General features: G+C 39.5%; 1 protein-coding gene across 2 annotated transcripts in view; it reads left to right on the top strand.

The window, feature by feature from the left end:
* Positions 1-1,585: 1,585 nt before the first annotated feature.
* LYPLAL1 (lysophospholipase like 1) overlaps positions 1,586-27,211 on the top strand; it is a gene marked incomplete at its 5' end in the record, with an annotated part of 34,584 nt that continues 8,958 nt past the window's right edge. The window contains 3 exons of one of the 2 annotated variants that reach the window (XM_080917769.1): positions 1,586-1,679; positions 5,130-5,229; positions 21,330-21,499. In XM_080917769.1, the coding sequence (XP_080773895.1) occupies positions 1,586-1,679; positions 5,130-5,229; positions 21,330-21,499 (364 nt within the window). Of the gene's footprint in view, positions 1,680-5,129; positions 5,230-12,695; positions 12,786-13,387; positions 13,414-21,329; positions 21,500-27,211 lie in introns of those variants that run through there. The other variant, XM_080917770.1, reaches the window with a different exon arrangement.

Here is a 27,211-nt window from a genome sequence, read left to right on the forward strand (position 1 = left end):
CTCGAAGACTCCACTCCCAGTACTCCCAGTAGCATATCTATGGGATAAAGAAAACTGACTCGGGTTCTTTTTAATCTAGCTAATTCATAGCAATAATGGCATACAGGGCATTCCCACAACAGCACTGGTACAAAACCGTGAGAGCATCAAGTGTATCCTAGCAACCAGGAATTGCTAGTAAGCAGGCCTGTTACTCAGGAACAGGGCAAATACCTAAAAAAAGTAAGATATAATTTGTAATCGCTTAAATATGGTAGATACTACCATGTAATTTAGTCACATGAACTCCCTCCTGGGGTTGCTTTGTCCAGTTTTGCATGAAAAAAGAACCACTTGCTGGGGATACAGTCCTATTATTAAAATTTGGTTAAATTTATTTTTATTTTTAATATTTATGAAAGAGATAATTTCACCCTTTTGCCTATAATTAGACCTTTAGTGTGACACGGTACAATAAAATTAACCATTGTAGCCATTTTTAAAGGTAAAATCCCGTGGCATTAAGTAATTCAACAATTGAGGTAACAATCACCACTGACCATTTTCTCAAAGATGTCACTATGTCACTACCTTCAACAGAAACTTTGCAGCGCCCTGCCCCCTCCCCTAGCCTTTCCCGCTGCCCTTGTGGTCAACCCTGGTAAAGAAAACCTTCTTTTACTGCTTGTCTTTTATAAATGTGTCCACTCCAATAAGACAAACGGATGGAGTCGGTTAATTTCTCCTTTTCCACCTGGCTCTTCTAACCAACAGTGTTTTCAGTCTATTTGTACACGCACAGGAATTCTGTCGTGGTTAGGAGTGATGGGTACTTACTGGTAGACACATACCAGGTATCCTGTCCATCCTTATGTAGATGGGCACAGGGGCTGTTTATGCTTTGTGGACTGTGAATTCTGCGGATAGTGATGTCGGAGCCTCTTAAGTGTCCGATTTGATATCTTTAGGGAGGGGATGCATCCAGAAATTTAAGTGGTGGGTCATTTAATTCCACACTTATTTTCGTGTTCCTTCCTACTCCCATCAGCCAAGCAACAAACATCTCCAGCTTGCAATCATTCCCAACAATCAGTGCCCACATTTTTGCTAATTCCAATGCCAAGGAATGTCAAATCCTAGCTCATTAAATTATATCTGTCTGTTAACTACTAGGAGAAAAGAAAAAGAAAGTAACAAAAAGATACCCGAAAAAGAAATTATTATATAGCTGGGTCACCCTGTGTGCAGAAAGCTACTAACATCTGGTTGGGAGCCCAAAAGTGGATGGTTATATAAAATATGGTTATATCTGTACAAATTTAAAGGCAGTAATATTCTCCAAACAGGTTGACCCTGAGCTTTAGAATAGCAGTTTAAAACCAGCAAATTCTCGGCACAGTAGTTTATTTTAAGTCATTACCACGGAGGAACCTGACCAATGGAATGCATTCCCCAGCAGAACAAAGAGCAGCTCACCACTAAACCAGATTTGGGGCGGAACTCCTTTTGCTGCGCATGCGCACACCCATGCCCACGCTTCTCGCCGCCTGCGCGTACCCCTGACGCTAGGGGGCGTGGCCACGCACTTTGCTCTCGCTTCTCCGTCATGGCTGCAGCACACAGCACTGTGCCTCTGCGGAGTTGTGTGGTGTCCCCAACCGGGGGACACACTGCCTCGCTGATCTTCCTGCACGGCTCAGGTGCATTACAGTCTCGTGGTCTCCGCCTCGTTCGGTACAGCCAGGGAAGCCCCCTCTTCTCGGTCTCCCAGAGCTCCCCAATGCTCCAGGCCGCCACCTCCCTGAGGTTGTCCTCTTTCTTTATAGCAGTCACTTTTATCCTCTATCTTCCTTTGCTGCTGTCTTTGACCTCTCTCTCCACGCACAGCATGGTCTTCTGGGCAGTCTCTACCCCACCCCCAACTTCAGGCATACCAGCATATAGATGTAAGTCTCCAGGCATATGGATTAACCACTGTATTCAGGAGCGTACATCAGTGATCTGACGTAAATACCCCACCACACACAGTCATAAGCTGTTGCCTGTCTTTCCTGTGCCATAGGAAAATTAGACTTTCACGGTGAACTTGGATCGTATTTACACTGTGTCCTTTATGCTTGGCACCACCAGCGGGTTTCCCATTCGCCTCCTATCTATCTTTGATGGTCCTCCTCCCTGGTTTCCCCTTTTGCTTTCTCATGAAATCTCTGAGGTAAGTCTAAAGTCAGCTTCATTTAGGGAGTACCCTTAGAGAACAAACAAGAATCCCTGATTCTAATCCTTGGCGTTCACAGTGTTTGGTTGGCCCAGGGTTAGTTCCCAGGAAAGAAAAGAAAAAGAAAAAAAAAAAAAAAATGTTTTTAAAGAAATGAGATCCAGCTGGTGTCCTCAAGGGGCCTACCTAAATTTAAAAACAAAAACAATTCTGTTAATTGGAGTCAGCAGTGGATAGGAAATCACAAGATGGTGCATAAGCTACTGCCAAGTGAGTACAGTGGTAAGGAAAGAAAAAAAAATGGGGTTGGACATTAGTAGGGTGATTTTGAATGAAGGGCTTGTCAGAGCTTTTCAGGAACAGTGTATCTGAGCTGATGCATGTGTAGGCTTTAAGGGAATGGCAACTAGAACACGGGGGATTGGAGAGCGTTCCCAGCAACACTGAGCCGTTCTCTTCATTTTGAAAACAAAACAAAAACGGGACTAGAAGAGTTTACTTGCTGTTGCTGTGAGTGGTGGTGAAGCTGGATTTGAATCCCAATGTCTGACCTGGTATTAATATTCTAGGTGGGAGGAGGAGGGAAACCCTCAACTATGATGTATCATTTTAGAAATAGAGTAATAAAAGTTGTGTAAAGGGAAAGGCTTGGCCGGTGACTTACACCTTTATAGCTAGCTGCCTACTAATTCAGGACCCAAGAGCACTCAGTGATGAGCATCTAAAATTCTCACATTGTAATTCCTTCTCGGAATTCATTCAGTGTCTTTAGAAAGAACTAGAGTGTGTTCTCCCCACTCCCCCTCTGGGCCACTTAGTGCTTCCTGTTTTTCAGTTTCAAATGACTGATTTTTTATAACCTATAATGCATGTCTGAAATCAGTGCCATCCATTCTGTATGTATTTTACACGCGTGTGTGTGTGTGTGTGTGTGTGTGTGTGTGTGTGTGTGTGTGTAAAACTTGCCTTTGTACATTGGAAAAAATTCATCCAAATAATTCTTCCAGATGTTCAGGTATTTTATTCTTATATAATTGGATCTCCACTGGTGTATAAAAAGACTTTCTAGGAGTTGGCCTGTTCTGTTAATTTTTATTGTCACCTGGAATCAGCAGTCACCTGAGAAGAAAAAGTCACAGTTGAGAAATTGCACAGTTAAGATTGGCCTGTGGCTATGTCTGTAGTGAATGCTCTTAACTGATTAGGAGGCTCCAGTCCACTGTGGCCATTGCTTCCCGATACATATGGTTCTGGGTTGTATAAAACTGGTTGAGCATGAGCCACAGGGACAAGTCAGTATCGGCCAGCCAGGCTCTGTGTTTCCTGCCTCTGCTCCTGGCTTCCCTTGGTTATGGACTCTAAGCTAGAAGCATAACTTAAACCCTTTCCTTCCAATTTGGTCTAGGTCAGTGCTTTATAACAGCATCAGAAAGCAGACTAGAGTAAGGCTTTGGCTCTCCAGATTGGAGTGTAACAGTTTTGCATTGGACTTGACCATGTGTTTGTGTTACAGGAACAGGAAGTATTTGGCTTCTAGGTAATCCAAATATAAACAAACTAATTACACAGTTTTACCATGGTTTTGGAATAAGGTACTAACTCTTTTTCTTCTCATTTTAAAATTTATTTCTTGAGAATTTCCCACATGTGTATCATGTGTACAAGTTTTTAAGATAGATGAATGTTGTTTTCCAACATTCAGTTAGTTGTCCCTTCTCCTCCAAGCCTGAAAATGGAAAAGCAGGTCCTATTTACTAAAGAAAATTAATTTTAAAAGCTTTAGATTCTGCTGTAGATAAAAAAATATATGTATATATATGGGAATATGCCACCACATGTATTTGAACCTTTTTCTACTTCCAAAATTGGCAGGGGGGGGGGGTACATTCTAGGTAATGGATGTAAACTTTGCTGGCTTCAGCCTCCCATAGGTGATGGATGTAAACATTGCTGGTTCCAGCCTCCCATAAGGTGATGAATGTAAACTTGCTGGCTCCAGCCTCCCATAGGTGATAGATATAGACATTGCTGGCTCCAGCCTCCCATAGGTGATAGATATAAACATTGCTGGCTCCAGCCTCCCATAGGTGATGGATGTAAACGTTGCTGGCTCCAGCCTCCCACATGGGTCCCTTGGTTCCATTATTTCCTTCCCAGACATCCATCATACTTGTGGTCTCCTAAGTGAATGTCTGTGCCCATAATGACCTTAAAGGCTGATAAAGGTCATTCTGTGAGTGTCTTGGTCGTGTCTCCCTTTATAATGTCTTGGCAAGAGGGCTCAGTCAGATTTTGCTGAGGTTACAAGAAGCCCCAGAAGGTGAAAACCTTAGCTGGTAGAGACATCGCCTTCTCTGCCTCCAAGCTTAGATTCTTTCCCTGTCTCCACAAAGATAAGCATGCGTTAATTCTTACATTTTTTTTTAACTTGAATAATATAGAATCGTGAGAGGTTATGTAAATATGTCAGCACAGGTTTTTTTTTTTTTATTTCTTCTCATTTACATTTGAAGTAAAATGAGCGCTTTACCCACTCCTTGAAGATTTGCTTTCACTAAGAATATTGTATTAGGCCATGGCAACTACAACAGTGGAAACCACATTGGGAGCTTTTCAAGGGTAAGATGAGAAACGAACAATGTCAAGCAACCGCTCAAAAGAATTCCACTCTAGAAGAAGTTATTATAACTACTGTAAAGGGCAGAGAACTGAAATCCAGCATAAGGATGGCTTTCTAACCGATAAGCCGTTGCCTCCAGATGTGTAGTAATAAAGATCATGTGCTTAGTCAACTATTCAGCCATCTGAACCGCTCTTTTGAGTATGTGGGGACTTTTCATCTTCTCTGTCCCAGCCCTCAAGTGACAGGAGAGCACCTTCAAATGTGCTGTCTTGTGAAGATGTTTATCTGACGGGGATTTTGTCATTTTGTCAGGTCACTCTGGCCATGGACAGAGGCAGTGGATCAAGCAGGTGCTAAACCAAGACCTAACATTCCAGCACATAAAGATTATTTACCCAACGGCTCCCTCCAGGTATGCAAAGCTCAGTTTCACCTCTAAGTATAACTCCATGGGATGAAATTTATCTGAGTGCCAACTGGATGTTTTTAACTTTAACTCTGTATTTGACATTTTTTAAGTTCGGGTCCTCACCTTCTACCTGTAAAAATGCATGCTTCACTTTGAACTTTGCCCCTTGGCCAAGCTTTCCCCAGGTGGCCAGCTGCTCTGACTAAGCCTCCTTCCTGTGAGTCTGAATATCACTCATCTTTCAGACACCCCTCTCCACCTCACAACACCCCAAAAACAAACTTAGTGAATTCCGCCATCATAGTCTTTCTAACCTGGAACTTTATAACATTCCTTCCAAATACCAAAGGATGTTAAGTACTCAGAGGTTCTTTGAATCAGTAAAAGCAGGATAGACACGAGGCATGGAAACCTGTGGACTTAGTGGAATTCATACTGATAGGGGTGAAGTAGTTTTGAGCCCATAAACTGCTTTTTATTAATATCAAATAAGCATCCACATAGTTGTATTTTCCAATTTATTTTTTGCATTATCAAATATTTTTATTGGATATTTTCTTTATTTACATTTCAAATGTTATCCCCTTTCCCAGTTTCCCTTCTGGACCCCCCCATTCCATCCCCTCTTCTGCTTCTATGAGAGTGCTCCCCCTCCTACCTACCCACTCTCACCCACCTCCCTCCTCCCTGCCCTGGCATTCCCCTATACTGGGGCATCAATCCTTCACAGGACCAAGGGCCTCTCATCGATGTCCCACACAGCCATCCTCTGCTACACATGTGGCTGGAGCAATGGATCTCCCCATGTGTACTCTTTGGATAGTAGTTTAGTCCCTGGGAGCTCTGCGGGGTCTGATTGGTTGATATTGTTCAACAATTGCAAACCCCTCCAGCTCCTTCAGTCCTTTTACTAACTCCTCCATTGGGAAGCCAAGCTCAGTCCAATGGTTGACTGCAAGCATCCACTTCTGTATTTATCAAACTCTGGCAGAGCCTCTCAGTAGACAGCTATATCAGGCTCCTGCCAGCATGCACTTCCTGGCATCTGCCTTAGTGTCTGGGTTTGGTGTCTTTATGGGATGGGTCCCCAAGTGGGACAGTCTCTGGATGGCTTCTCTGCCCCACACTTTGTCTTTGTATTTCTTCCCTTGAGTATTTTGTTCTCACTTCTTAGAAGGACTGAAGCATCCACATTTTAGTCTTTCTTCTTGAGCTTCATGTGGTCTGAGAATTATATCTTGGGTTTTCCAGGCTTTGGGGTGAATATCCACTTATCAGTGAGTGCATACCATGTATGTACTTTTGTGACTAGGTTACCTCGCTGAGATAAGGAACCCAGTTCCATCCATTTGCCTAAGAGTTTCATGAAGTCATTGTTTTTAGTAGCTGAATAGTACTCCATTGTGTAAATGTACCACATTCTCTGAATCCATTCCTCTGTTGAAGGATATCTGGGTTCTTTCCAGCTTCTGACTATTATAAATGAAGCTGCTATGAACATGGTGAAGCATGTGTCCTTGTTATATTTTGGAGCATCTTTTGGGTATATGCCCAGTCCTCAGGTGTACTATGTCAAGTTTTCTGAGGAACTGCCAGACTGATTTCCAGAGTGGTTGTACCAGCTTACAATCTCACCAACAATGGAGGAGTGTTCCTCTTTCTCCACATCCTCACCAGCATCTGCTGTCACCTGAGGTTTGATCTTAGCCATTCTGATTGGTGTGAGGTGGAATCTCAGGTTGTTTTGATTTGCATTTCTCTGATGACTAAGAATGTTGAACATTTCTTTAGGTACTCAGCCATTAGCTATTCCTCAGTTGAGAATTTTTTTGTTTAGCTCAGTACCCCATTTTAAATAGGGTTATTTGGTTTTCTGGTGTCTAACTTCTTGAGTTCTTTATATAGGATATTAGCCCTCTATCAGATATAGGATTGCTGTTTTGTCCTATTGACATTGTTCTTGGCCTTATAGAAGCTTTGAAATTTTATGAGGTCCCATTTGTCAAGTGTTGATCTTAGAGCATAAGCCACTGACTGATGTTCTGTTCAGGAAATTTTTCCCTATGCCCATATGTTTGAGGCACTTTCCCACTTTCTCTTTTATTAGTTTCAGTGTAACTGGTTTTATGTGGAGGTCCTTGATCCACTTGGATTTGAGCTCTGTACAAGGGGATAAGAATGGATCAATTCACATTCTACATTCTGTCTGTCAGTTGAACCAGCACCATTTGTTGAAAATGCTGTCTTTTTTCCACTGGATGGCTTTAGCTTCTTTGTCAAAGATCAAATGACCATAGGTGTGTAAGTTCATTTCTGAGTCTTTAGTTTTACTACACTGATATACTTGCCTTTCTTTGTACCAATACAGTCTCTATTACTATTGCTTTGTGATACAGCTTGAGGTCAGGGATGGTGATTCCCCCAAGAAGTTCATTTATTGTTGATAATAGTTTTCACTATCCTGGGTTTTTTGTTATTCCAATGAATTTGCAAATTGCTCTTTCTAGCATTAATCCTTCCTTGATTTCTTTCTTCGGAGACTTGAAGTTTTTACCATACAGATCTTTCAATTGCTTGGTTAGAGTCACACCAAAGTATTTTATATTATTTGTGACTATTGTGAAGGGTGTCGATTCTCTAATTTCTTTCTCAACCTGCTTTTTCTTTGAGTAGAAGAAGGCTACAGATTTGTTTGAGTTAATTTTATATCCAGCCACATTGCTTAAGTTGTTTATTGGGTTTAGGAGTTTGCTGGTGGAATTTTTGGGGCCACTTAAGTACACTATCATATCATCTGCAAATAGTGATATTTTGACTTCTTCCTTTTCAATTTGTATCCCTTTGACATCCTTTTGTTGTCTAATTGTTCTGGCTAGGACTTCCAGTACTATATTGAATAGGTAGGAGAAAGTGGGGAGCCTTGTCTAGTCACTGATTTTAGTGGGATTGCTTCAAGTTTCTCTCTTTTTAGTTATCTGTTGTCTACTGTTTTGCTGTATGTTTACTCTGTTTAGATATGGGCCCTGAATTCCTGATCTTTCCAAGACTTTAAACATGAAGGGGTGTTGAATTTTGTCAAATGCTTTGTTAGCATTTAATGAGATGATCATGTGTCTTTTTTATTTTCCTTTCAGTTTGTTTAAATAGTGGAGTCTGTTGATGGATTTCAGTATATTGAACCATCCCTGCATCCCTGGGATGAAGCCTACTTGGTCATGGTTGATGACTGTTTTGTTGTGTTTTGGGTGTCTTGTATCATGCAACCAGTCTGATTTCTCATAATCTAGTCTTGTTTATTTTTTCATTGTTTATTCCTTTTTTTCTTTCATTCATTCATTCATTCATTCATTCATTCATTCATTCACATCCCAAATGCTGCCCTGTCCTAGTTGCATCCTCACAGAGTCCCTTTTTTTCCCCTTCTCCTCTGAGAGGGTTGTTTGTGGTGTTTGTGCTGGCTTCTTCAAATGTGTTTGGAAAGTTCATCCCTCCAGATCTTTAGAGGTCTGTATCCCTTCTGGTCTATACCCCATTGTCTTTGAATATTAGATAGAACTCAGCTGTACCTGAAGTTCTCTTGGGTGAGTTGCTGGCAATGAATGTTTTCCTTTGTAGAATCCATGTTTTCAGAGTTTCTGTGTATTTTCAAGCCAGTGTCAGTGATTTGTATCTGCTGGAATTTGTCTCTGACTTCAAGAGATTCATTTCTAATGTTTAAATTTCTGTTCATGGGGTTGGGGTTTTAGCTCAGTGGTGGAGTGCTTGTCTAGCAAGCACAGGGCCCTGGGTTTAGTCCTCATCTCCAGGGGGAAATTATTTCTGTCCATATATTTCATTTCAGTTCTTATAGTAATATTTTATGTTATTATTCTTATTTCATTATTATTATTATTATGTGTGTATGTGTGTGTGTGTGTGTGTGTGTGTGTGTGTGTGTGTGTGTGTGTGTGTGAGTGATTGTGCATCAGGGTTACCAATTCATGAATCTTTTTTTAGAGCCAGTTTAGGCTTAGTTCTTTTTTTTTCTGATTGTTCTTTTTTTCTTGGTTCTTGTTTGGACAGGAGTCTCATGTAGCCCAGGCCTTAGTGCCGGGATTGCCAATGGTCTCCGTATCATCCAGCACCATTTTCTCTTACTTTTCATTTTCTGTTTCATTTCTGCCTGCCCAGTTTCTTTTTCCCTCCTATTTATATTAGAGCAGTAATTTTTATCACGACTCCAGCCAAATCTCACAATGTTTTATTTTTCTGTTTTATTTATGTTGGAAGGTTTTCTATCACCTCCGTGTTCCCTGTGTAATTCTTGTGTAACAAATTACCCCCAGGCAACACTTTTATTATGGTCACAAATTTTGTGGTTTAGGAATTCAGAAAGGGTACAATAGTGGTGACTCAATTCCTTTCTGTTGTTCTTGGGGCTTCTCCTGGGAAAGCTTGAAGGTTGGGTGCGGCTCCTGATTTGTCTGCTGGGGACTGGATCTCTCATTTGACGGCTTAGTCACATGCCAACAGTTGATGCTGGATATTAGTTGGGGCTTTTCTGCAGGCTCTGCACTGTGACACCTACATTGGGCTTTGCCATTTGGAGTTCATTTTACTTTTACTGTTGAGTGTTTGTATGTGTGTGTGCATGTTGATATGTGTGTACATGGAGGCCAGAGGCTAAGGACAGTTACCTTTCTCTTGCTCTCTACCGTTTCTTTTGAGTCTCTCACCAAACCAGGAGCGCATCAGTTTGGCTAAACTGCCATGTCAGCAAGCTCCAGGGGTCTAGCAGCCCCTCTCCAACCTCTTTTCAACCCCCAGCACTGGAATTACAGACAAGTGCCAACACCTTTGGCCTCAGATTCACCTGCTTATATGGTACACATCTCCCCAGCTCACCATTTGTAGTAGCATGGAAGCATGTTCCCAGAGTAGATATTCTCAGGCAATAAGGAGGTTAGCACCTGCAGAGCTAATGCAGAAGGCACCAGGATGTAAAGGAAGAGTGTAGGCCTTTGCTTCTCAACCAGGGTCAGTCACTGTGTGTTAACCTCCCCCTCCTCCCAAAAATTTCCTGGACCCACTTAACCAGGAAGCTGTTTAGAAGTCTGTTGGTAATTTCATGCATCGAGGGTTGTTTCAATTGTCTTACAGTTGCTGATTTCTAATTTTATTTCATTGCTGTCAGACAAAATATCCTATTTAATCCCAGCCTTTGGCTTCTCACCAGGACTTTATGGCTTTTCATGAATTTTACCGTGGTGACTCTTCATGTATATTTTTATTTACAGCATTTAAAATACCAGGATAGTATAAGGTGACTGATAGTATATTTTTCTTTTGTTTATATTGGATATTCTCTGTATTTACATTTTGGATATTATCCCCTTTCTTCCAACTCCCATCCCCCTCCTTCTTTCCCTCTCTTTGCTTCCATGAACAAGATTCCTCTCCCAACCACCCTCTCCCACCTCAGCAGCTTGGCATTCTCCTACACTGGGAAAACTAGCCTTTGCTGGACCAAAGGCCTCTCCTTCCATTGATGCCAGAGAATGCTGTCTTCTGCTACATATGCAACTGGAGCCATGGTCTCTCCATTTGAACTCATTGGTTGGTGTTTGGTTAGTTGATAATTTTATTCTTCCCATGGGGTTGCAGACCTTTTCAGCTCCTTCATTGGGGTCCCCATGTTCAGTCTGATGGTTAGCTGCTAGCATCCTCCTCTGTATCAGTATGACTCTGGCAGAGCCTCTGAGGAGGCATCCATATCAAGTTCATGGCAGTAAGCACTACTTGGCATCAGCAATAGTGCTTGGGTTTAGTGGCTGCATATGGGGTGGATCCCCAGGTGAGGCAGTCTCTGAATGGTCTTTTCTCCAATCCCTGTTCCTCTATTTGTCCCTTTATTTCTTCCCATGAGTGTTTTGTTCTCCCTTCTAAGAAGGACTGATGCATCATCCACTTTCTGGCCTTCCTTCGTTTTGACCTTCATAAGTTCTGTGAATTGTTTCTTGGGTATTCTGAGTTTTTTGGGCTACTATCTGCTTATCAGTGAGTACACACCATGAGTGTTCTTTTGTGACTGGTTACCTCACTCCGGATGATAGCTCCAAGTTTAATCCATTTGCCTTTTTTGAAATTTGAAATTCATAAAGTCATTGTTTTTAATAGCTGAGTAGTACTCCATTGTGTAAATGTACCACAATTTATGTATCAATTTCTCTGTTGAAGGACATCTGGGTTGGTGGCTGGTAGTATTAACTTACACTTTATATAGGTCAGTAATTATTTTTAAGTGGTTCTGGGAGTCATGAGCAAAGGACTTTAATAATTATCTTTTTCTTACAACATGATCACTCATAACTTCTCATAACCCAAAGTATAATTTGTATAATAATTGTATACTGCACAGCATCTGTCCTACAGTTGTTTTATGTTTTTTTGTCACTTTATGTTACTTTGATTAGTGTTCATCGCAAACTTCCAGTCTTTTTATTATTAGCTTGTCTATGAATTGCATTTAGAATGTTTGTTATAGGCTTTGTTTATATCTTTATCCCATTTAACAATTTCTGTCTTTTAAATGATTTGTTTAGTCATTTATATTTAATGTAACATGGAACTTATAGGCTTGACTGCAAATCTGTTTTCTTTTCCCCTATGTTCTATTTTTCTCATTTTTGCACAACTTAAACTTTTAAATTATCTTGTTCCCTGATTGTGGTAAGGCTAATTACAAATCACAGTTTGTAATGGCGTATCATTGTGTTTCACTAACTCGTTAGTTACACTTGTTCATAGTGCTCCTTTTCCTCAACTATAAACTGGCTAGGCAGGAGTATATTAAATAAAAGTCAACAATAGTTTGTTGTATTAATTAAAATGGAAAACTAGAATATTATTTTTCATTACATTAACTTGACCTCTTTAATTGGAAGTACCCAATAAATGCTTTTGTTCTGTGGCATATTCTAACTGTGTTTTTCTTGGTTTGGTTTTAATAACAGAATTTCCATTAAAACTAACAATGTTTTATGCTTCATTTATAATTTTTATGATATAAATTCTGTTGATAATTTGAAAAATCCTAAAACCCATCAGACTTGCATGGGCCTCTCCATGTTGATTGTACATTTTCCCACCTAAAAATGAGTGTGTGTAATTTTCAGTAAATGTATACCCTAAAGCAGATTTAGATACTTTATATATATGTTTACAAGGGAATGCACATATAAGGGCATGCGCATGCATTTGTATTTACGTGCATGTGGAGGCCAGAGGTCCACTGTTCATGTACAGACTGAATTAAAAGAGGCAGCAATTACAATCTCCAGTAATGATGAATGCTGTGAAGAGTGCTGATGTTAGCAATACAGAGTCCTTGCAGAATAGAAGCAGCAATGAGGAGACAAAGGATCCTTTCAGAAGACAACCTTTCAGTTGATACCTAAAGAGTCAGTGGGAGCTCAGCCCACAGAATGATGGGGACCGCATGGCTAGGAGAGGACATCTGATGACATCATCCGACTGGAGCCTAGAGTCAGCACATGGGAAGTTGGGGAGCTCATGGCTGGGTAAGAACACTGATCTAATGCTCCTGAGTCACTGATGAGCTGCTCCAATGGCACTCGAGCCTAGAGCATGCTGGGGGAATTCTAAAATGAGGACAAAGAGACACTAGAACCAGATTGCTATTCTAAAGGCTGCAAGTGATCTTTTGGCTCTTATAACTTTAGGGGAATACACATTAAAACAGAAGTGGGTATTCAATAGAATGCCTTTTTATTAAAAAATAAAAAAAGCTTTGGTCATGTATTCTAGTCTAATACTTCACCAGTGTGTAACGGGTTGATTGATTGATTGGTTTAGGAGCTGCACAGATGTTCTTTGCTGAACATATTTGTTTATTGTGGTAATGTCTGAACTGTTTTTATACCAGCTAATAAAGGGATTTATTTGAGGAAGAAAGTGAATGGATATAACACATGTGCCAAGCCTTTTAGCTGTTTAAAAAACAATCTTTTATGCTTTACTTAAAGGTTATTCTAACATCTTTGGAGATTTATGTGCTCTTGATTGTTTTTTTAGCAAAAAGAGTTCTAAAGTCTTCTTTATCCCATTAAATTATCTTAATGATCTCATTTAAACAGAAAGTTTAATTTTTTTTTTTTCATAGACAAATGAGAGGCCCGAACAGTACGGGTGAGTATATGGGAATTTACACTGTCTACCTCAGTGGAGCATCTACCTAGATTAATCAAATAAGGCATTGTCAGAGGGGAAGACTTAGAGAGTATCATTTTTTCCCATTAATGGCCGAGTTCCCAGAATGATTCACATTTTAGCCTATGATATCATCCTTATTTAAGTGCTTAGACAGACAAATAAACAGTGAGAGAAATAGCAGGGAATGGAGTGGGAAGTCAGCAGAGCTCCAGAGGTTGACAGTCTGACAGGAACTCCAGAGTGAAGGCTGGGTATGGGCTCTAGAGTTGGGCTTCACTGGGACTTCAGTCTCAGTGAACTGGAGGCTTCACACTGTGTGACAATGAGGGAGAATGAAGCACCTGTTTTCCTGTGGGCAGGGGACTTAGAGTTAACCTTCAGGTCTCTGGGAGGAGGGAGGCCTGGATGCTTTCTACATTCTCATTGTACCCGAGCTGTCTCCTGAGTAGCTTCTGCAGTCAGGAGGCTTAGTGGGATGAGAGGAGAGCTGTGGGCTCTGTTGCACTGGAGAGAGAGTGGTCAGGGAGAAGCCTGAGGTCTCAGTCTGCAGAAGCCTGTCCCCGTTCCAAAGTCTTTCTCTTAAAACATTAACCTCTTATAATAATAATGCAGATTAATTAAAAATCTCCAAAGACATTTAAAAAGAATTATTTATGAGTGTTTTTAACTTTCTAAGTGTTTTGAATGACTTCTTGACTAAATAAAGAGCAATGACTGCCTAATGTAGTAAATATGACATCCAGTGTGATGCTGGTAAGAAGAGGAGGCAGGAAGGACCCACAGACAAACACAATCAGCAGAGGTGTCTGCCCTTGTGGAGTCACGGAATGCTGGGATTTATTTGAGAGATAGTTTCCTAGATTTTCCCGAACTCAGTACAGAATTTATACTTTCCTAGCAGATTAAACAAGAAGTCCATTCCCTATATAGAGAGTGAACCTTAAGTCTTAAGGTTCTGCTTCTCTAAGAATGGATCCTGCTTCCTTCCCTCCTTTCCCCTCCCTCTCTCTCCACACAGTTACATGTCCATACTGGATAAAATGAATTTGAATTTGAGTCATATCACATATGAAAAAGTTTCCCTAAGTTTAAGCTTTGAAATGTGAAAATGGAAACACAAGACTGTCAAGATAAGACTATGTTACAGGGCTGGTGAGATGGCTCAGTGGTTAAGAGCTGACACCGACTGCTCTTCCAGAGGTTCTGAGTTCAATTCCCAGCAACCACATGGTGGCTCACAACCATCTGTAATGGAATCTGATGCCCTCTTCTGGTGTGTCTGCAGACACCAACAGTGTACTCATGTATAATAAATAAATAAATCTTTTAAATAAAAGACTGTGTTAAATAAGGTGTAAAAACCTTTATACTTGGTAAAAGCATTTAAATTAGGAAAACAAGAACTTTTAAATGAAGACATTTCAAGTTCTTTCAAGTGTGATTTCTTTTATCTGATAAAAAGAATATGCTATAATGATGTAGTCATATTCTAATTAATTATGGAATAATTTAAAGGTTACTTTAAATGCATATAGGTATGCAAAATATATTTAGGAAAAAAAGACACACTTGAAACAGAAGGCATGTCTTTGCCAATAATAAAGAAGTGCTCTTCTGAATTAATGAGAAAAACTTTAAACCCTGCTAGAAAAAAAGAGCAAATGGTATAAGTCATTGTTTCCATTGATATGATGATTTAGGATAGGCAAGGTTAGCCAGCACTGATGGATGGGAACATTCTATTGTCTGAAAGGGTTTGTGGGCGGGAGGTGAGGGGCTCCTTAGGAAAGGGAGCAAGCACCCTGCCCCACATGATCCCAAGATGGTGGTTGCCATGTCAGAGCATTTGAAATTCTAAGTTAAAACTGAGCACAGTTTTCAGTGTTAAAACAATGAAGATTATTTTATAAATCAGTACATACACTCAAGCGAGAGCATTTTAGTACCTAGTACTTCCTCTGGTACCTGTTTGCACAAATGCTTTGGGGAAAAGTAGTGTTTCTTGTGTTAGAATGGTGGGTTTTTACCACCTCTACATAGGTAAGTTTGAAACATGTCCTAAAGGGAAAACTGTACCTTCCAGTCTAGCAATATGATTCTTAGACTCTGCTCCATAGGAATAATAGTCCCTCGGAATGAAAAACATACATATATATTAACTATACATGTTTAGTGTCACCCTGTCCACAGAGGCTGGAATCTATTTATGGGGAGAATGGGTAATTCAGTTGTAAAATAGCTTTATCTTTAAGCATAAAGAACATTTATTTCCATAAATATTTGATACATAGGGTAGGGGTCTGGTAGAGCTGTCAGGGACCAAAATGCCCAGTGACTGAGACGAAATTGTAGAAGACCAGCATTCACTACTGAGAAGGTGCATAGGGAGCACTGTCCGGATGGATAAAGGCTATAGCGCTCAGGGGAAAAGTGGCGTTGAAAGGTTATGTCTTAGTATATATGGGAAAGTACTGAGTATTTTGCTGCTTAGGTGAGAAAATGAGTTTGTCAGGGAATGGGCAGTTGGTTAAAACTGCTACTACAGGGTAAGAGTCTTGGAAGAGGTGAGGAAATGAGCAAAAATCAAGTTGGATCTGTTATCTCAGAAGCCAAAATCTTATATATAGGAACTGAAACAATATGCATGTCTATACTTAGTAATATACAATAACACACTACCATATCAGTAACATTTTTATATGCGCAGACGGCAGGGGAAATTTGGTGTTCAATGTGTGTATCATAATGCAAGATGGCTCATTCCAAAGAGGCATCTACTGCATGGTTCTATTAATAAACCAAAAGCAGAGAGTGGGTTTTTGTTACATTTAATGTTCATGGGCTTTTGTTACATTTAATCTGCACAGGCTTTTGTTACATTTATGGGATTTTGTTAAATTTTAGTAAGGGCATCTTCCTTTTTTTCTAGATTTCTTTCAGTTTTTCTGGGGAAAGTTCTAAATCCAACCAAGCTTCTAGGTTGAAAGTCCCTTTGTATGCTGTAGTGTTACCAGCAGGGGAAGTGGTGGCTTCTACCTGTCCCTCAGCACTACCCATGAGCTTCTAATGTAACAAAAGTCCTCAGGTAGTACTATGTCCAATTTTCTGAGGAACTGCCAGACTGATTTCCAGAGTGGTTGCACCAGCTTACAACCTCACCAACAATGGAGGAGTGTTCCTCTTTCTCTACATACTTGCCAGCATTTGCTGTCACCTGAGTTTTTGATCTTAGCTATTCTCACTGGTTTGAGGTGGAATTTGAGGGTTGTTTTGATTTGCATTTCCCTGATGACTAAGGATGTTGAATATTTCTTTAGGTGCTTCTCTGCCATTCAAGATTCCACAGTTGAGAATTCTTTGCGTAGCACAGTAACACATTTTTAATAGGGTAATTTGTTTCTCTGGAATCTAACTTCTTGAGTTTTTTTTTTTTTTAATTGGATATTAGCCCTCTATTGGATGGATGTAGGATTGGTAAAGATCTTTTCCAAATCTATAGGTTGCCATTTTGTCCTGAGGACAGTGTCCTTTTCAATTCTATGAGATCTCATTTGTTTAGAGTTGATCTTAGAGTGGTGGTCACTGGTTTTCTGTTCAGGAAATTTCCCCCTATGCTGATGTGTTCAAGGCTCGTTCCCAATTTCTCTTCAATAGATCCAGTATATCTGGTTTTATGTGGAGGTCTTTGATCCACTTAGACTTGAGATAAGAATGGGTTAATTTGCATTTTTCTATATGCTGACCACAACTTAAGCCAACAGCATGTTTTGAATAGGTAGTCTTTTTTTCTACTGGATGGTTTCAACTTCTTTGTCAAAAATCAAGTGACCATAGATGTGTTGGTTCATTTCTGGGTCTTCAGTTCTATTCCATTAATCTACCAATCTGTTTCGGTACCAATACTATGAGTTTTTTGTCTGCTTGTTTTGTTGTTGTTCTTTTTATCACTATTGCTCTGTAGTAGAGCTTGAGGTCAGGGATGTGATTACTCTAGAATTTCTTATTGTTGAGACTAGTTTTTGCTGTCCTGGGTTTTTGGTTATTTTAAATGATTTTGAGAATTGTTTTTTTCTAGCCATGTGAAGAATTGAGTTGGAATTTTGATGAAGATTGTATTGAATTTGTAGTTTGGTTTGGGTAAGATGGTCATTTTTACTATGTTAGTCCTGCCAATCCATGAGCATGGGAGATCTTTCCATCTTCTAAGGTCTTCTTAAGTTTCTTTTTTCAGAGACTTGGAAGTTATTATTATTATTATTTTTTTTTGTACATCTTTCACTTTCTTGCTTAGAGTCACATCAAGGTATTTTATATTATTTGTGAATATTGTGAAGGGTGTCATTTTTCTAATTTTTTTTCTTAGCCTGTTTAGCTTTTGAGGAGAGAAAGGCTACTCATTTGTTTGAGTTAATTTTATATCCAGCCACATTGCTTAAGTTTTTATCAGGTTTAGGAGTTCTCTGGAATTTTTGGGCTCATTATTATATCATCTGCAAATAGTGATATTTTGACTTCTTCCTTTTCAATTTGTATTCCTTTGATATCCTTTTGTTGTCTAATTATTCTGGCTAGGACTTCCAGTACTATATTGAATGGGTAGTAGAGAATGTGCAGCCTTGTCCAGTCACTGATTTTAGTGAGATTGCTTCAAGTTTCTTTCCATTTAGTTATCTGTTGTCTATTGTTTTGGTGTATGTTTACTCTGTTTAGGTATGGGCCCTGAATTCCTGATCTTTCCAAAACTAAACATGAAGGGGTGTTGAATTTTATCAAATGCTTTCTCAGCATCTAATGAGATGATCATGTGTTTTTCTTCGTTGAGTTTGTTTATGTAGTGGATTATGTTGATAGATTTCCATACATTGAATCATTCCTGCATCTCTGGGATAAAGTCTACTTGATCATGGTGAATGATTGTTTTGATGTGTTCTTGAATTCTGTTTGCAAAAATTTCATTGATTATTTTTGCATCAATATTCATAAGGGAAATTGGTCTGACTTCTCTTTCTTTGTTGGGTCTTTGTGTGGTTTGGGTATAGGTGAAATTGTGGCTCCATAGAATGAATTAGGTAGTGTTCCTTCTGTTTCTATTTTTTGGAATAGTTTGAAGATTATTGGTATTAGGTCTTCATTGAAGGCCTGATAGAATTCTACACTGACCTTCTGGACCTGGGCTTTTTTTGGTTGGGAGACTTTTAATGACTGTCCCTGTTTCATTAGGAGTTATGGGACTGTTTAGATGGTTTATCTGATCCTGATTTAGCTTTGGTTCTTGGTATCTGTCTAGAATATTATCCATTTCATCCAGATTTTTCAGTTTTGTTGAGGATAGCCTTTTGTAGTAAGATCTGATAATTTTTAAATTTCTTCATATTCTGTTGCTATGTCTCCATTTTCACTTCTGATTTTATTAATTTGGATACTGTCTCTGTGCCCTCTGCTTAGTCTGGGTAAGTGTTTATTTATCTTGTTGATTTTCTCTGAGAACCAGCTCCTGGTTTTGCTGATTCTTTGTATAGTTCTCTTTATTTCTACTTGGTTGATTTCATCCCCGAGTTTGGTTATTTCCTGCCATCTATTCCTCTTGGGTGTATTTGCTTCTTTTTGTTCCAGATCTTTCAGATGTGCTGTTAAGCTACTAGTCTATGCTCTCTCCTGTTTCTTTATGGAAGCACTCAGAGCTATGAGTTTTCCTCTTAGCACTCTTTTCATTGTATTCCATAAGTTTGGTTATGTTGTGCCCTCCTTTTTATTATATTCTAAAATACCTTTAATTTCTTTATTTCTTCCCTAAATTATTAGTGAGTAGAATGTTGTTCCGCTTCCATGCGTATGCAGGCTTTCTGTTATTTGCTATTGAATACCATCCTTAGTCTCTGGTGATCTGATAGGGTGCAGGGGATTACTTCAGTCTTCTTCTATCTGCTCAAGCTTGTTTTGTGACTGTTCCTATGGTCAATTTTGGAGAAGGTACCATGAGGTTCTGAGAAGAAGGTATATTCTTTTGTTTTAGGATGAAATGTTCTATAGATATCTGTTCAATCCATTTGGTTCATAACTTCCATTAGTTTTACTGTGACTCTGTTTAGTTTCTGCTTCCATGATCTGTCCTTTGATGAGAGTGGGATGTTGAACTCTCCACTATTATTATGTGAAGTTCAGTGTGTGCTTTTAGCTTTATTAAAGTTTCTTTATGAGTGTGGGCTCCCTAGAATTTCATGCATAGATGTTTAGAATTGAGAGTTCATCTTAGTAGGTTTTTTTCTTTGATGAGTATTAAGTGTCCTTCCTTATCTTTTTTGATAACTTTTGGTTGAAAGCCAATTTTATTTGATATTAGAATGACTACTCCTACTTTTTTCTTGGAACTATTTGCTTGGAAATTTTTTTCAGCATTTTATTTTGAGATAGTGTCTATCTTTGTCCCTGAGGTATGTTTTCTGTATGCAGCAAAATGCTGGGTCCTGTTTACATATCCAGTCTGTTAGTGATTCTAAGCCTACACATATGTCTACCTGAGGAATGGCACACAGCTTTAGTTAAATTACAGAATAAATTTCCTTTTTTTCTAATAAAAATCCATTCAGCCCACAACTAGGATTCCTGAAATGCTTCCCTATGCTAATGAGAAATTTTAGTACCCTAAACCTTCAACCAATGACTTTGGCCCAGCTTGGATATTTTTATTCTTAGTCCCCCAAAACTTTATGAGCCCCGAATCACCCTAAGTAATGTTGATCTGCTGCCTGATAACTGCTCACATTGCACGTACTCACAGTACTCCTTAAACCCCTCTAGTCCTCTCTGCTCTCACTGCCCTTGTGGACCTTATTGGCCAAGGAGCATATAGACCCACAACAAAGCATCTCCAAAATTGTCTTCATTATACACACACTTTTTAAACCTCTGCTAACACAGACCTTAGACCTTAAACCTTTAACCACATTATAATTGGAAAATTTGCTATGTGCACTGTATGTATATAGGACATGAAGCTCATTGTGTAGCATTAATGTTCATGAATGGGCAAAGATTCATAACACCTTAATTTTCCTCTCCCCTAAAAATAAATAATTGACAGGCTTGTGAGGTGTATGTCTCAAAGGTAAGGGCACTTTCACCATGACTGAAGACCTGTGTTTTACCACTGGAATCGTCATGGTGGATGGAGAGAACTGGCACTTGCCAATTGTGCTCTGACCTCCACATAGACCATGGCATACCTACCCCAAGTCAATAAGCACACCAGTCAGACAGTTAAGATGGCGAACCAGCTTTAGAAAATGTTAATGGATACGCTCATTGTAACTATTAGGTTTTCAATGCATACTGTCAAGCCTTTGAAAAAATCAAGTACTGACTAAAAAATATATTCATATAGTTTTATGTAAAAATTATTTTAAAATCTGAAAAAAAGTACTGACCAAAATGTATAATTTTAAGCAAAAAATGTTTAAAATCTGTACATTTATCTTTGTTTTGTAAAATAAAGTTGTTTTTAAAAAATAAAGTCTTAAAACTATTACAAATACAATTTTAAATGTTCTGACTTATGTTGACGATTTCTAGAAACAAAACTGGTTTAAATCTGTACCATTAAACAGGGCTATGGTAGTATATGCTCAAGATTTCTAAAATGTGATTATTCCCTTAATGTAAAGACAAGAAATTTTAACTAATAAATTAGGTTAATGGGTATAGAAACAAACAAACAAAAAAAAGAAAATGTTAATGGAATAAACATAAGAAAGTTAATGTAGCATATATAGGGTATTTTCCATATAAATACTTTATATAAGATTAAGCAAAAAAAAAATATAGTACACCCATCCTTCAGAAATTAAAGCAACTGTTTTAAAATTGCTATTGTTGTTTTTCTTTGTTTTAAACAGGCCGTATACTCCTATGAAGGGAGAGCTCTCCAATGTGTGGTTTGACAGACTTAAAATATCTAATGACTGCCCAGAACACCTTGAATCAATCGATAGAATGTGTCAAGTGCTCACTGGATTGATTGATGATGAAGTAAAAACTGGCATCCAGAAGAGCAGGATTTTAATAGGTGAGGACTTTATGACATTGGTAATATGTTTTACTGTTGTCCAGTTATATTTTCTGAGTTGTATTTGTAACATTGTTTACAAGTATGTGAATATTGCCTGACCCATTCACAGTTTTGGATAAGCTACATGTGCTGCTTTCAAAAATATTAGAGTCATAAACAACAGCTCATGAAACTTTCATTGATTTTCATTTTTAATAATAATTCTCATTTGACTTGTTTATTTGTTTTAGACAAGGCACTACTATATAACCAAGACTACATCAAAATTCCAATTCTTTCACACTCAGCTCGCAAGTGCTAGGCTATGGGACTATACCACAGTACCCCAGCTATTTCACCATTGTTTTATTGATAAATATTTTTACTTCAATTTTTAGCTGAGATTATCCATTGCAATTAAAAATTTTCTTTTCCTGTAGGTGGGATCTCATGAATATAAGATTAAACTTCTCTTCCCATGGTATAAATAGGGTATATGGTGAGAATATACTGTCAAATTCATAAGCACAAAGTCTTTCAAGTAGGTGTCAGAGACATTGATAACCTTGTGTTAAATATGTCACAGTGAATCCTATTCCCAAGGGTGTTTAAAGCTTCACATAAACTGTATTGAATACTTTCTTGTCTGAACTCATCAAATATACAGACCTGCAAAATTTCCTGCTTCTCTAACGTATACAAATGCAAGATGAGAGGTGTAGAATGTCAGTTGTACAAATGGATTGGTTGCAATGTGTACAAACTTGTAACAACTGCATTTCCTGATGAAATCATCATATAATTTAAACTTCATCTTGTGCTAAACAGCATCAAAATACTTTAGTTTAAGAACTGGTATAGCATCCAGCCCAGCATCACCATCTTTCTAATCCTCAGGCTCCTTGTCTGTGTTCTTCTGTTTCTGCGCTTGGCACTGAGTATAGCGACCTCTGACAGATAAACATGGAAGAGTGGGAGGCTTGGGGAGGGTACTGGGAGGAGATTCAGCTCAACCTTCAACCTTGGGAAACAGCATGGAAAAGTCACATATCCTACAACCCAGTCACCAGCTTAGTCTCCCTAAGTCCCTACCATTATGGCAGGAAATTTTCTGGGTACCTCAAGGGACAAACAGATAAATAAAGCAAGCTCTGTACCACAGATTTCTTCCTCTAAGTTACTTCAAGAAGTAGCTAGTCCTACTGGGTTGGTATGAGCACCCTCTCATGGTGTAATCCACAGGTATCCATACAGAATGGTCTTGGATTATGCCCCATCACATTCCTGTCCCCTGAGCATCCATCAGAAGGCCTGGCACCAAGTACATGCTGAGCAAATGAACACTCTGTCCATGACTAATGAGCAAACTCGTGACTGGAATATTTATACTTCTAGGAATTCAGATGAAGCAAAGGTTATGTGCACTTGGGGATATCAGGTGAGGATCAGAGGACAATGCCAGTGACACTGGAGGTGTGCCAGTTGTTAAAATGTAACTGTTACACTGTGCAGTCCAGGCATAGTCCAGAGAGCTGGTGAACAGGAAGTAGAAAAGTCAGGCTTACTGTTTTGGTCTTGGAAACAAGCTACTATAACAAAGTTAGCTGCCCAACTCTTTGCCAAGCTAAGAGTCTGAAGTGGTATCGTTGGATAGCGATGACACAGATGTGTCTGAGACTGAATTCTGACATGCCTGACTAGCCCAGCCCATAAGTAATGTAAATACCTGTGGTATCAGTAAAGTGGAGACAATACAGCCATTTGGTAAGGAAATGGATGTATTACGAAGTGTCTGGCTCATTCTTGACTCCTAGTAGGTCCTCTTAGGACTATTCTGTGCATTAGGGAATAATCTGTCCAGAGCAGTGACAAGCTAGGTATGGAGCTGGGGGGATGGCTCATTGGTTTAAGAGCACTGGTTGCTTTTCCACCCACATGGCAGCTCCCAACCATCTGTTATTCCAACTCCAGGGGATTGGGTGCCATCTTCTGGCCTCCATGGGCTCCAGGCACGAACATAGTAATAGACATACATGTAGGCAAAGCACCTATACATGCAGAGTTAAATGATACTAGATACATGTTCTACACTAAGTCCTTGAGTTTATCAGTATTAGGTAATGGAATCTGAGGAAAATATTAGGTTGAGAATCTGTTGTAAAATAAGGCCACAGAGCCTCTGGAAGTTTAAAAATGCCCTGCACGCTTCGGGAGGAAGCCATCAGCTGAAGAGTTTGTTACATCAAACACTCGCCTCTGCCTGTTTATCACTTGCCGCCCTTCCTACACATCATTAAGCCTAGTAATCTGTTTGTGGCACTTTTCAGTACCATGGAGACAGTGGATTTTGTTAAGGTCAGAGAAGTAAAGAAGATTTTGAATTTAGGTCTACTATTCAATGTAATGCCCCATGATAAAAGTAAGTTAGAAGAACATTTAAAGGCCATAATTCTTCAATTAAACTCATTTTTTAAAAAGGTCATAATAGTTGTCAAAATCCTGTCTCAAAATATTATACCTTTCAGTTCTGCTTTAGTTTAACAGAAAGGCTTTTCTCTTAACAAAATTTATTAGCTTATCAATCTTATAACTTTTTTCTCTTTTGTTCTCTACAACTTAGTGAACATTCATTCAAATTGATTTTATTTTTCTATAATTTTTTTTACATTTAATACTTGAGTTACCTGGATTTAGTTTTTTTTTCCTCCATAGAATGAATTTTTTATTATTTCCTGAAGCAGAAAAAGAAATTTGTTAAAATGTTAATTTGTACATAATTATAAGACAGTCTGTGATTAAATTAGGACTCCATGGAATTTATAAGAAAAGAAAAAAATGTTTATGGAAGAGTTGCAGATATCATATATATATGCATTTATAAAATTAGAAGTTGATAATGAAGTCATAACATTTGTAGAATAATATAACTTATGAAAATCTAAGAGTACATTGTTAGAATTTGTAGCATGAGTCAACTTCAGTGAAACCGCTTTCCTAAGAGTGCAGATAGGACTCTGTTTGTCCTTCTTAGTCACCTAGTACACTGTTTAACTGGTCAGTGGTAGTAGTAGCATTTCCATAGTGGGGCATCATAGAACACACATGATGTGTGGCCACATGTGCATGAGAAACAAATGGTACCAGCCACCGCTCACACAGGAAGCACACAGTATTATTCTCCCCCTTGCCTTTGCTGAGGCTTTTCCAGTCACTGAGCTGGCTCCAGTCTCCGTGTATTTACAGTGAGTGTGGCATGGGGTGACTCCAAGTCATTTGTCCCTGTCTTAGTCAGGGTTTCTATTCCTGCATAAACATCATGACCAAGAAGCAAATTGGGGAGGAAAGGGTTTATTCAGCTTACACTTCCATATCCCTGTTCATCATCGGAGGAAGTTAGGACTGGAACTCAAGCAGGTCAGGAAGCAGGAACTGATGCAGAGGCCATGGAGGGATGTCACTTACTGGCTTGCTTCCCTTGGCTTGCTCAGCCTGCTTTTTTATAGAACCCAGGTCTACCAGCCCAGGGATGGCACCACCCACAATGGGCTGGACCTTCCCCCCCTTGATCACTAGTTGAGAAAATCCCTTATTGCTGGAGGCATTTCCCCAACTGAGGCTCCTTTCTCTGTGATAACTCCAACTTGTGTCAAGTTGACACAAAACCAGCCAGTACAGTCCCCATATCCTACTCATTGTAGGCACTGTAGCCCTGGCCTCTTGATTGTGGACTTGAACGCTAAAGGGTACCAGCCCAACTGACAGCACTGGACAGGGAAGAAGGAGCGGGGCACTTGACTTTGAACTGCTAACCCTTGACTTAGCACTTTGTAGGTGCTCTAGCCTCCCCGAGATCTGTGTCATGAGTGACCGCTGCCCCTACAGCGTGGAGTTCGCTGTGCCAATGTCAGTGAGGTACTTACAGGTAGGAATGTATCTGGCATTTGCTGCTGAGATCCTCTGCTCTCCGTCTCCTCCACTCTGATGGTCACCAGATGCCTGAGTGGCCATTCTGGCATGGCACTGCCGTTCAGCATCCATGAGATGGCTCACCATTTCTTCCTTTTTGATGTTTGCTTGTCTCTCAGTGTATACATGCTTCTCCACCCTGTACTGTTGGCACTGTTCAGTGATTCTGCTAGCTTTAATGTGTCTGTTAGACTGTATACCAACTATTGAAATCTCAGTGCTGTTTATAACATTGTGGTAGAGGGATTTAGTGGGCACTTTGATTCCAAAGAATTTTCATTAAATATGCTCAAGTGAACATGCCTTCACTTGTGTCTAAGTGTGGCAGGCACACTCCATATTGAAAAAATGAAAGTTATGTTGTCAAAGCAAGTAATTGTAAAGTAGGAAATATCTTGGCTTTAAAGGGAATAAAAGGGAAGTATTAACTATAAAAGAGTTGTCTTATTCTTTCTGTGTAACAGTGGCCGGGGTTCTGACTCATGAGATGATGTGTATAATGGGACCATCTCTCTGAGGTTATAGCTTCAACCTTTGACACTTTGTAAATAATACTGCTTTGGGTCTGATGCAGGTTAGGAAAGGTCCATCCTTGCCTTGTGTGTCATTCTGATTGATGCTATTGGGTTGAAGTTAGAAACAGGTCTTTGGGCTGTATGTGGTCTGTCACCTCTCCCAGGGAGTCATCCAACTTGTACCGGAATGGTATCTAGACTAACCTTTATGCCCAAGTTGTTCATAAAACCTAAGTATTTGAGTAGTAACATTCCTCAGAAACTCTAATGGGATAGGAATGGAAGTTAAACACTCTAATGTAGAAGTCTTGTTGGAGAAAGAAATGGAAGATGTGGGGCAGGTAGTGTGGAGGCAGCAAATAGACCTTAGTGGTTACATGTGTCTTCTTTCCAAGAAAACAACCCTCTACCTGATCATAAAGCATGGGAAGAATTTGGTAAACGAGAGAAACCTGTTTGTGGAAGAAAGGAAGGGGTACATGTTCTAATCCTAGGAAAGTGTGCCATGCACCCCAGGTATTAGCATCACCTAGTGATACACAGAGAATGGGTGGTATGATAGGATGTTGATTACAGAGGGATGTCAGCCATGATAGGGTGTTCACTACAGAGGGATGTCAGCCATGATAGGGTGTTCACTACAGAGGGATGTCAGCCATGATAGGGTGTTCACTACAGAGGGATGTCAGCCATGATAGGGTGTTCACTACAGAGGGATGTCAGCCATGATAGGGTGTTCACTACAGAGGGATGTCAGCCATGATAGTGTGTTCACTACAGAGGGATGTCAGCCATGATAGTGTGTTCACTACAGAGGGATGTCAGCCATGATAGTGTGTTCACTACAGAGGGATGTCAGCCATGATAGGGTGTTCACTACAGAGGGATGTCAGCCATGATAGGGTGTTCACTACAGAGGGATGTCAGCCATGATAGTGTGTTTACTACAGAGGGATGTCAGCCATGATGGGATGTTCACTACAGAGGGATACCAACCATAATGTGGAGGTGTCATATGCAGGTTATTTGGACAGCTGGAAGGAAACAACCAGATAAGGAGATTCATGGAGCAGTGAACTGATACCAGGACACTGAGAAGATAGAAATACAGTGGTTCCAAAGAAGGTTACAGCTGACTGTGGAATGAGCTATGAGGAGTGAATTTTCCAAGTTTTATGCAAAGACACACATTACTGTCTTAATAGGAAACAGTAAGCCTCTGTTGTAAAGGAATAGCTTTAACTAGGTA

This window comes from Micromys minutus, assembly GCF_963924665.1.
Source record: "Micromys minutus genome assembly, chromosome: 1".
Lineage (NCBI taxonomy): Eukaryota > Metazoa > Chordata > Mammalia > Rodentia > Muridae > Micromys > Micromys minutus.